Below are 12,284 nucleotides of genomic sequence, written 5' to 3' on the forward strand. Positions count from 1 at the left end.
TAGAGAGGACCTAGTCTCAACTCACATAATCATCAATTACGTAGACTTGTCTTTCCACAATTCTGTCTTTTAAAAGTTAAGTTTAATATATTTATTATGATTATTAGTATGTTTCAGGTTTCCCAAATTCTTTCATATTTTCTATTAGTTGTGCTTTCTGTTTGCTTTTTACCATTTTCTCTTGGATAGACTTGAGTTTTCTTCATTTCATTTATTTTCTCCTTTGATTTGAGAGCCATCCATTCAACTGTGAGGCAATGCACTGTTAAAGATGGTGGGCTCAGAAGTCAACTGCTCAAGTTCAAATATGGCTCCACCACGTCCTGGCTCTGTGACCTGGGGCAATTTCTTAACCTTCCTGTGCCTCAGTTTCCTCATCTGCATAAAATGGGGGGTACCATCTTCTCCTTATCCGGTTGTCACCAGTGACTTAACTACATGCAGAGCTCTCAAAACAGTGCCTAGTTCTCTCTCTGCCCCTCCCCCACTCACATGCATGTAGGTACTCCTGCACTCTCTCTCTCAAAATAAATAAACTTTCGAAAAAAAAAAAAGAAAAACAGTGCCTAGTATATACAGTGAGCACTTCACAATGTTACCCACTATTATCATTATCTTAATATTTTTAATATCTAAAAGTTATATATTTATATGAAAATATATGCTTATTTTTTCCTGTCTAGTTAATTATCTATATCCTTCCCAAAAACAGCACAAAAGTCTTTACTTCTTTATATTTCTCATCCCAATTTTAATTTTTGTTCCAGATTATTACCAAAGACTCCCCCCCGCCCACCGCGCTTACAGTTGATATGTGTTTAGAGGCAACAAAAGTTTTACTGATTTGTTCAATATTACTTTTTGCATTCCATTTTTCTCTTCTGCATTTATTTTTCCTTTTGCTCTACAAGACTTTTTAGAGAGGATCTATGAATACTAAACTCTTTGAACCTATATATGTCAGAAAATATTTTTATTATACTCAGACTCTTAAGTGATAATTTGGCATGGAATAAAATTCTAAGTATAAAGTTCACTTCCCCTCACTGTCAAGATATTGCCGCTTTGTCTATTTGCATCAAATGTTGCTAATGAGAAGTCTGATATCCATATGATTCTCATTCCCTGGTAGTATTTTTTGTCTCTTTTTTTTTTTTAGGAGCTCTAAGTATCTCTCTTTATCTCTTGCCATTCTAAAAGTGAACATAATGTACTTAGGTTTCATTTTTTTTTTTTTAATTCACATGCTTTACACTGAAGGCATTCTTTCAGTTTGAAGATTTCTGTCTTTTTTTTTGGGTCAGGAAAATTCCTGGCCACCGTTTGTTCATACAGTGCGTCCCCCCTCTTCTCTCTGCTCCTCTCGCTCCTGCTGAACAGGTGTTGGCACTCTTGGATGAAGCTTATGTACTGTCTGAGCTTTCTTTAGCATCTCCCATCTCGTTTTCTCTGTCGTGAGATCTGGAAGAAGTCTTCAAACTTGATCTTCCAGCTCACTAATTTGCTTTTTAAAAGAAGTTTAATTTTTTTTAATTGTGGCAAAATTTACATGCAGTAAAATGCACACATTTAGGTATACAACTCATCAAGTTTTGAACAATGTATACACCCTTAAAACTGACATCTGTTAAGATGCAGAGTATCTCCACAATCTCAGAGAGCTCCTGGCTCTCCTTCTCCATCAATTTCCCCACTCCAGAACTCACACCTGTCCTGGTTTCTATCTGTTCTTGAACTTCATATAAGTGGCAGCATAAAGTATGTATTCTTTTGTGACTTATCTTTTTTCTCAACATAATGTGTTATTCATTCCCTCTAACGCTGGTTAGTAGCCACTGTACAATTATCCGACAAGTTGCTGACTCATTCTCCTACTGATGGGTAATTCTCTCTTCAGTTGTGTTTATTCTGAATGTGTTTAATCTCTAATGATTCTTTTTAAAAAATTTATTTATTTTGAGAGAGACAGAGAGAGCAAGCAGGGGAGGGGCAGAGAGAGAGAGGGAGAGAGAGAATCCCAAGCAGACTCCACACTATCAGCTCAGAGCCCGATGTGGGGCTCGAACTCACAAACCGCAAGATCATGACCTGAGCTGAAACCAAGAGTCAGACGCTTAACCAACTGAGCCACCCAGGTGCCCCTCTAATGATTCTTTTCAATATTTACCTGTTCTTGTTTCTAACTTCATATTCCTATTATAGGACCATAATTTCTCTCCTTCATCTCTCTGAAAATATTAAACAGGCTTGTTCCAATGCCATTTACTCCTTGGTCTGATTCCTCAGGGGTGAGGTTCTGCATCTGTTGAGATTACTGTCTCTTTTTCATTGTCTGGTCTCTCTCAGACATTTGGCTGTGATCTCGTCTACTTCCATAGAGTCCTTCTGTGTACATCTTGGCCTTGGTTGGTCTCTAGTCAAGTGGCTACTATTGCTTCCTGGGTGTTGGCCATTGTGCCTACGATGTCTCCCTTGTCCTGGCCACTGTGGCAAACTCCAGCACAGCAGCTGGGATGGCTTCCTGAATGGCAAAGGCAGTCTTTCCTTAAAACTGCAACCTTGGTTATACCTGGGTCTTCACATCTGTTTCACATCAGATTTAGGAGGGAGTCCTATTTCCAAGTTCACTGAGACCCCCCCCCCCCGCCTTCTTGATTCCATAGCGTGGTTGTGCATTTTCTTGGTTTTAAAGACACACAATTTACATTATTTGGGAACATCAGATGTTCTTGGGGTAGAAGTGGATTTAAGCTTACACTGCTAAGACCGCCATTATTTGAAATTCACAGGTTCTTTCTGATCTTTCCTATTGTATTTTTACGTATGTTTTAGAAAACATATCCCCATCCTTACGGCATGTGTCTCGTGCCAAGAAACAAACACACCAAACCCTCCTGAGTTGAATGTAGAAGATATGTATGCACTTACAAAATTCCTTCTCTCCTCCAAGTCAAGCTTGCTTGCTTACTGTTCTCTTACCTCAGCTACTCTCCACGGCTCATGGAGTCGGATCATGTGTTTCATGATCACACATTTTCGGTTCAGCCCCATCCTATTAGTTACCCAGCCCCCACCCTGCTCATTTTAATTTCTGATTTTTTTATGGGTGGTAACAAAATAACAAATTCTGACTGAGCAGTTGCTACAATTCAAAGAATAATAACAGCAGACAAGCAATCTCTCTAACATAATTCTACACTGTTTGAAATCAAGACTCAGAATGAACACATCTCTATTCATGAAAACATTCCAACTTTAGAGCCTCAATAAGCAAATGAAACACCAAGTCTAAAGAACAGTATGATTTTAATAAGGAAGATGGTCAGTTTTGAGCATGAACTTTTGATCGATGTCAAATCAAATTCGAATTTTCCAGGCTACTGTGCTTTACTCATTCTAGGGGGTCTCCATTTAGTGCAATCTCTTTCACTTCTGTGCAAAAGCAGCTGAACACTGGTGGAGAAAAACAGTAACGATGGTTGCCTCACTGTCCATTTATAACCTCAGATCTCACACAGACGCTCAGATCTTCCTGGTGGCAATCCTTCCGTATGAACCTGTGCTTTCCCACTCTCCAAAATGAGATTTCCTACTTCCCCTCAAACCTCCCACACCACCCCTCCTTGTCCTCACTCTCCACTCCTGGTCTTGCCTCATACTTGATTAAGGACACAGAAGCAGTCAGATAGGAACATGTTCATCAGCCAGCTTTTGGGCCTTTCTGTATCCGTATTCGTATTCTCTGTCTTTTGTCCTGTTGCTATGGGGGAAGTGTCCCCGCTCTGACCCAGAGCTGACAAACCTTCCACCTGTGCTTGGGATTCTGAGCCTTGCCTTCTCAGGGATATCATGGTGATGACAATGACCTCCCTTTCTCCTGCACCACCAGGTTCTCCCTCTGTTCCGCATCAGCCCCACCTGCATACATTCCCTAGTGTCTCCTGACCTCACATCCCACCCCTCCTCCTGCTTCCTTCCATTCTTCCCGCCCTCATTCACGGCATGGATACTTGAGTTGTCTACGGGCATCTGGCCTCTCACTTCGCCTTCCCAACCTGTTCAGATTGGGTTCTGCACAACCTATTCTCCCTTGACCCCTATGTTGCCAAATCTAATGCTTAAGCTTCTGCCTTTATCTTACTTGATTGCGCAGCAACATTTGATCTGGCGACTCTGCTTTTTCTTTTTGAAATACCATCTTCTTTCAGCTTCTGTGACATAACCCTCCCCTGGCATCTCATCTATCTCACTGGTTGCTCCTTCTCTTCTCTTCGGTAGTTCCTTCCTGTCAGATTGCACAGGATCTGAATGGGCTCCTTCTCATGTATCCAGCTCTAAGACTTTATATAGGACGTCTACATTAACTACTCCAGCATCTCATCTCCAGCCTGCGCTTCCTCCCGGAGCTCCAGATACGTGTGTTTAGTAACTTACTTAATGTTTCTACCTAGATTTTTAGTAGCCATTTCAAACCTAATGGTCAACAGACAAATCTCAATTCTGTCTTTGCCCCTGTTCCACGACCTCCTCAAGCTTCTCTCTTACCCTGTCTTTTGTCGGCATATGGCACTATGCTTACCCAGATGCTCATGCCAAAACCTAATTGTCACCCTCTGTTCCTCTCTATTCCTCTCTTATCCAGCCAATCCGTGAGCAAGCCTTGCCAACTTTCCCCTAAGACATACCTCAAATCTGTCCATACCCTTGGATCTGTAAGAATCTCTTGCTCAAGGTGCTATCAAGCCCCCTTCCCTGGGCTCCTACAGTGACATCCCTAAATGTCACCTCGCTTCCTATCCACACAGCAGCCACAGTATCTCCTCAGATAACCGTAAGATTGTGTTACTCCTGGCTTCAAATCCACCAACGGGTTCCCACCACATTTAGCCAAAATCGCAACTGTTTAGTCTGGATTACAGAATTTGACATGATCTGGCCCCTGTTCACCTCTCTGATTTCATCTTACACCACTGCCCTGTCCGTGAGCGGCCTCCAACCACACGGCTACATTTGCTACCTAACATACCACACTTACCACTACAGTAGAGCCTTTCTCTCACTGTTCCCTCTGCCCTACCTGCTCCTCTCTCTGACCTTTGTATGGCTGGTTCCTGTTTGCATCATCTCCTTAGAGACTCTTCTGACCAACCAATATTTTATCTATTTATTCACATTTTGTGGAATCTGTAGTCTGTAGAAAATGTTCAATGAATGTTTTTAGATAAATAAACAGATGGAATTTAAAGGGACTTGATGAGTCCCAGTTGTCCACTATCATCATCACGACTAACAATAAATAACAGCAGTGATGATATCTTACATATAGTGAATGACTGCTATATGTCAGGTTCTATTTAAAATTTTTTTTTTTAATGTTTATTTATTTTTGAGAGAGACAGAGAAAGAATGCGAGTGGGTTAGGGGCAGAGAGAGAGAGGGAGACACAGAATCCGAAGCAGGCTCCAGGCTCTGGGCTGTCAGTACAGAGCCTGACACGGGGCTCGAACTCACGAGCCGTGAGATCATGACCTGAGCTGAAGTCGGACGCTCAACTGACTGAGCCACCCAGGCGCTCCAATAAAGGTTCTATTCTAAGTGCTTTATAGATATAGATATATACATATGGATATGGATATGGGTATAGATATAATCTTATTTAATGCTCCAGAAACCCTAAAAAGTAGTTACTATTATTACCTCCATTTTATACATGAGGAAACAGAGGCATTGAAAGATTAGGTGATTTGCCCAAGGTCAAAAAGCTAAGAAATAGCAAGGCCAGGATTCAAACCAGGTAGACTAATTTCAAGGTCTTCATGATTAATTGCTTAATATTTTGTTGTTATGATAATTACTAATACTGGTAATGACAAAGCAGCATTAATTGAGCATCCATTATGTGCCAGGCACCTAGCTTTTTTACTTAGGCTAATTTAATGAGGTAGTATTATTATACTCATTTTATAGATGCAGAAACAGAGTCGGACATTAAATTTCTGGCCTAAGATCACACAGCAAATGAGTGGCATACCCTGGATTCCAACCCAGATGTGCCTCCGAGTCCATGATCTTCCTCCCATGCTATACGGCCCACATCTTCTCCCCAAAGAATGAATCTTTTCTCACGGCCCATAAACCGCAGACTCAGGGAGAGTCTCCTGCTGACTCTGAGAAAGTCTTTCATATTTGCGCTTCCCTCAACTCTTCCTCTTTCAACAGATACTTAGACTATCTGACACGTGCTGACGAAGCGTCACACACGGGGAGCACTCCGGAGTTCTCAGGGTCTGCCAGGTTCTTTGTTTAGTCCATTCTCACCTGTGAAGAAACTTCTCGTAGGTCTGGCGGAAGGCAAACCCCGCCCGCCGCACCCTCACATTTTCCAGTAGTCCAAGATACTCTACTTGGTGGCGACAGCGCTCATCGTCAAATATCTGTGGGGATTTCTTGTCATTGGGTTTGATGCAACGTACATAATAGGGCTCCTAAAGAAATAAATCAGCAAATGGTAAGTTTCACTGGAGAAAAATCCCAAACGAAGGATGCTAACGTGTAATTAGTGTTAATTGTGTCAAATTAAGCTCAGTGCCTCCAATTTCTCAGACATAAACTTGGGAATAGTTATTCTTCCTTCTCCTTCAAGACTGGAAGTTCTTGTGCATTTAGCTAAAATTTTGCTTTATTATATTCTAGGAATCATCAGGAATTGTAGAAAGGGGATAAAACTAAGGGGTAAACAGTTGAGACATGTAAACATTGAGTTTATGTGTCTTGACAGAAAGAAGGTTAAAAAGTACCAGAAAGAGTAATTTAATAGAAAGAGGCAGGAGCCGTGCTAAAGATGAACTGCCATGAAGAATGTGCAACGTAAGCACAGCCCTGGCACATGGCAAGTGCTCCATAGTGTCAGCCACCATCATCACCACCACTGACATCATCACAGTAGTTTGTGCTTTTGAAAACGAGATTAAAATTTATAAGGAGAGAAGCTGCAGAACCTCCTGTAGGTGTCAGGGACTCTAAGAAAGAGCCTAGCAAGAAATCCCTCCCTTTGGGCCAATTAAGTTTTGTACCATGCATCAGATCATAACTCCTTTTAAGTATAAAACTGTGCTGGCATAGATCCTGGTCTGCTGAAGGTAACAAATTATCACTGGATGAATCAAGGAGGTCAAATGTATCCTACTTGCAGAGTAAAGAGTTACGTTCCCTTCTCTGATCTATTACCTAGCAGACGCACAGATGCACTTTAATTAAGAGATAGAGTCTTCTGTAGATAATTAGGCAATTTTGAGCTCCACTGTGGGCTGGAGGTAAAAAGTAGTAGTAAATAATTTAAGAAGTAGGAGAGATTTGAAGAATGAGAAGTTACTTGCATTCTGAACGGAGTGAGTTTTCAACATCTACACAGGAAGCTCCAAGTATAGACTTATCATGCTACTTTCCATGATGAAAAAAGAATGCCACTTTCTTCCTTCTTCTAGGCCCTACTGTATTGGTTTTCTATTGCTGCTGCTGCAGATTACCACGGAGACTGCTTAAAAGCACAAAGTTGAACAAAAATCAAAACAGCTGCACTAACGCTCCAGTGAGGTTGGATCTTAAAGGAACCTTCTTCGTCTCTTCTCAAACCTCCCTCCTCCCTTCTTAGCCTTTTGCTCCAGGAACTTGGTACCCAGCCTAAAGACACGAGGAAGGGGGCTGGTATCACCTACACAACTGCTGTCAGAACAGGCTAGATCCTGTGTTTCCCTATAAAACGCCCCAGCCCCTTCTTCTGGGAGGGCTGGCAGTTTTTGAAGGCCCTGGCCTGCTGCGCAATAAAGCTGTCATTCCCCTTTATCCCAAACTCTGTCTTCGCGAGTTATACTTCGGCTCCGAAACACGGAGGTTGCTTTTCGACAGCACCACAAATTTAGTGCCTTAAAACAACACAAATTTATTCTCATACAGTTCTGGAGGTCAGCAGTCTAAGATGGTTCTCGCTGGGCTAAAAATCCTGGTGTCAGCAGGGCTCTTATTTTCTAGAGACTCTTAGAACCCACTTATCTTTTCCAGCTTCTAGAGGCTGCCCACATTTCTTGGCTTATGGCCTCCTTCCATCTTGAAAGCCAGTAATGAACAGCCTGCTGAGTCTTTTGAATGATATACCATCTCCCTGGTTCTGACTCTTCTGCATCCTTCTTTCCCTTTGAAGGACTCTTAAATTTACATAGCGCCTACTTGGATAATGCAGGAGAATGTCTTTATTTTGAGGTCAAAAATCAGCAGTCTTTACTCCATCTGCAACCTTCATTCCACCTTATCATGCAACATAACATGTTTACATGTTCTGGGGAGTCAGGCATGGACAACCTTGGGGGGCTCTAATAAAATCTCAACCCCCCACCCCCGCCTCTCTGGACTTTGTCCCAGGTTTCTACCACAGAACTTCTAAAACCCTTGGAATTTCCTCAGTGGTAGGAGTATCTTTGTTATGCTAATGAAACAACTCAGACCCAGTTCCCACACAGCTCCAGGACAAGGGGGGGGGGGGGAGGGGGAGTGTAGTCATCACAAAAACCCTCCACAGGATTAGAGGGATGGGACTTTCAGCAGCCTGACCTCCAGGGAGGGGAGGAAGGCTGCAGGTTGAGTCCAATCACAGACTCAAGATTTCACCAGTCATGCTTAGGTCATAAAACCCTGATTTTAAAAAACTCAGACACCGAGGCTCCAAGGAACTTTCTGGTTGGCGAACATATCATCCCATGGGGAGGGTGATGGACCCTATCTCCACAGGGGCAGAGGCTCTTGCTTTCCGGATGCCCAGACCCTCCAGATCTTGTTGCTCTGTGTATCTCTTCATCTGGCTGTTCTGGGGAGTTAGTGTCAGGATTGAACTGAATTGTAGGGCACTCTGTTGGGGTCACAGAGACCTGGAGCTGAAATGCAGAGCCCATTATTCTGCCTAGCATACCTGCCTCTTTTCATCACACCTGTGGCAGATTTAAAAAACAAACAGCTTTTTGCTGTACCTCCCAACGAGAGGTGAATTTTCCACCCCACTCCTGGGATCTGGACTGCCCTTGTGATGTGTCTTACCCAACCGAATATGGCAGAAGTGATACTGGGTTATTTGTGGAGACTCATCCTTGAGAGGCTTTGAACTTTTGGAACACTTCTTCCATCATGTGAAGAAATCCAGGACTAAAAACTAGATGAAGAAAGAGGCCAAGGTATCCCAGTCACCCAGCATGTGAGTGAGCCATTTTAGACCATGTAACCTCAGCTGACCATAGCCACCTGGTGAGCCCAGCGGGACTGGCTAGTGAACCCCCCAGATCATGAGACACAATAAACCGTTGTTTGAGGCACTAGACTTGAGGGTGGTTTGTTATGAATTAACAGACAACTGATACTTCTTCCCTATTCTGGAACACCAATACTTGGCTTAGGTATTAAGCAAAGGATCGATATTGTTATAAAGTACAAGCAGAATCTTACAAATAGTGATGAATGACAAAACGTTCACTGAATCTGTAATGGAAGATTTATACGGAAAGACTGCAGCTCCCTTTTAAAATCTTTTTTTTTTTTAACGCTTATTTATTTTTGAGAGCAAAAGGGTAGGAGAGACAGAGCATGATTGGGGTTTGGGGCAGAGAGAGGGAGACACAGAATCTTAAGCAGGCTCCAGGCTCTGAGCTGTCAGCACAGAGCCTGACACGGGCTTGGAACTCATGAACCGTGGGATCATGACCTGAGCCGAAGTCGGACACTTAACCAACTGAGCCATCCAGCTGCCCCAGTGTGGCTCACTTTTTAAAAGTTTAAGTAAATTTAAAACAATCTTAATGGGATGGGGAAGGGAGGTGGGGGTCCTATTTATGTGAGGGCTACAGGGCTTTTATTGCTTGATGAATAAACTAAGAGAGTGTCACTAGCACAGCAAATATCAAAATGCTACTAAATCTATCTGTACACTTTGGCAGTGGTGTAACAGGATAAGCATCACATACGGAGAAAGGGGAACCCTCTTGCACTGCTGGTGGGAATGCAGACTGGTGCAGCCACTCTGGAAAACAATATGGAGGCTCCTCAGTAAACTAAAAATGGAACTATCCTATGATCCAGCAATTACACTATTAGCTACTTACCCAAAGGATACAAAAATACAGATTCAAAGGGGCACATGCACCCTAATGTTTATAGCAGCATTATCAACGATAGCCAAACTATGGAGAGAGCCCAAATGGCCATCAACCGATGAATGGATAAAGAAGATGTGGTATATATACACAATGGAATATTACTCAGCCATCAAAAAGAATGAAATCTTGCCATTTGCAATGACGTGGGTGGAACTAGAATAGCATTATGCTAACTGAAATAAGTCAGCCAGAGAAAGAAAAATCCTATATGATTTCACTCATATGCGGAATTTAAGAAACAAAACATGAACATATGGGAAGAGGTGGGGAAGAAAAGAGAGAGAAACAAATCACAAGAGACTCTTAACAATAAAGAACAAACTGAGGGTTGATGGAGGGAGGTCAGCGAGGGAGGGGCTAGATGGGTGATGGGTATTAAGGAGGGAACTTTTTATGATAAGCACTGAGTGTTGTATGTAAGTGATGAATCACTGAATTCTACTCTTGAAACCAATATTGCACTGTATATTAGCTAAAATTTAAATAAATGCATCTAAATAAATAAATAAATAAGCAAGCAAGCTGTATTTATTTTAAAAAAGAGAATAAGCATCACACAGAATCAGGACACTTGGGCATTCACTGTCTCTGCTCTTAACTAACTATGATAGTCTCTCTGGACCTAATTATCTAATTTATAAAAAGAGGATATTAGGGCTTCCACTTCAGTAATGACGGACTAGTTTAAACCAACACCCATGCTGCAGACATCTAGAATCGGCAATTCAAATATTTTAAAAATTTTGCTTAAAGACGGTGGAGAATTATGGGGACCAGAATCTAGCAGGACCGTGGAAGTTTCCAGGTCTGAGAAGTCCTTTTTCCTGGGGGAATTTCCCAACTCCAGAGGAAGCAGATGGGATCTGGGTAGAGGTTTTGGCAGCCTCAGGGGGCTGGCAGGACAGAGATCAGAGAGCAGGGCCTGAAAAGGAGGAGGTCATGGGTAAACCCCTCTCACTTTGGGCTGGGATCCGAAAAGGCTGCCACTAGCAATGAGGGTGAGTCAGAAGCAGGCAGTCCCTCACAGGGACTTGAAATAGCATAGCTCTTGGTTGCCTAAAAGGAGCCAAGGTAAATCTTTCCTGGAGAAAGATTACATAAACTTAGGTCTCCAGTTATTTCTATAAACAATTTTGCCAATAGTATGTTGGGAGCAAAATAGAAATTACCCAGACACACAAGGAACCATGATAACAAGAATTAGAAACAGCAAAACAGTATACAAAACAAACAGACCTGCGGGGATCCACATAATGGAGTTAATAGTGAGAATACAATAACTATGCTTACCATGCTCGAGATGACAAAAGACAATTTTTAGAGAATCAGAAACTATGTATGTAAAAAAGGAACTGAATCAAATTAAAAACACAGGACTGAAAAATACAATGATGGCAACTGAGAAGTCAGCAGATCAGTAGACAGGAAGATTATGAACAGCTGAAGGTGGGTGAGAAGAAATTCCCCAGAATGAAGCATGGAGAGACGAAAAGATGGAAACAAAAGGAGAGAGGTTAAGAGGCATAGTAGCTATGGTGAGATGGTCCGAGTAACTCAAATCCTGAAGGAGAGGAGACAGAAGGGGAGAAGCAGTATTTGAAGAGCCAATAGCCAAGAGTTTTGCAAAACTGATGAAAACCCAACTAAGACAAATTGAAGAAGTCCTATGAATTGTGAGGATAAAAAACAAAACAAAACAACAACACTACACTCAGAAAGTCGTAGTAAAACTTCTGACTACCAAAGAAGAGCAGCCAGAGGAGAAAAGATCCATTACCTCAAGGAGCAACAAACAGACTGACAGCTGACTTCTCACAAGAAACCACGGGATCCAGAAGACAAAGGAGTGTTATCTCTGAAGTGCTGACAAAATTGCCAACATAGAATTTTGCACCCAGCAACAATATTCTTCCCAAACGAAAACAGTATACGATATTTTCAGGTAAACAAAAGCAGAGACTCTGTCAACAACAGACTTCAAATATAACAGGATAAAATTCAGGCATAAGAAAAACGGTCCCAGATGAAGGTCAATGGTACAGAAAGGAAAAAAGAAGTGATAAACGGATAAATCTAAACACATACTGACTA

General features: G+C 42.0%; 1 protein-coding gene across 2 annotated transcripts in view; it reads right to left on the reverse strand.

Moving 5' to 3' along the window:
• MYO1D (myosin ID) overlaps positions 1 to 12,284 on the reverse strand; it is a 361,575-nt gene that overhangs the window by 209,268 nt on the left and 140,023 nt on the right. For both annotated transcript variants that reach the window (XM_086686602.1, XM_086686605.1), the window contains exon 15: positions 6,319 to 6,485. In XM_086686602.1, coding sequence (XP_086542728.1) covers positions 6,319 to 6,485 — 167 coding nt within the window. The remainder of the gene's footprint in view (positions 1 to 6,318; positions 6,486 to 12,284) is intronic.

Source organism: Puma concolor, chromosome E1, assembly GCF_028749965.1.
Source record: "Puma concolor isolate L17-30 chromosome E1, mPumCon1.1.hap2, whole genome shotgun sequence".
Taxonomy (NCBI): Eukaryota; Metazoa; Chordata; class Mammalia; order Carnivora; family Felidae; genus Puma; species Puma concolor.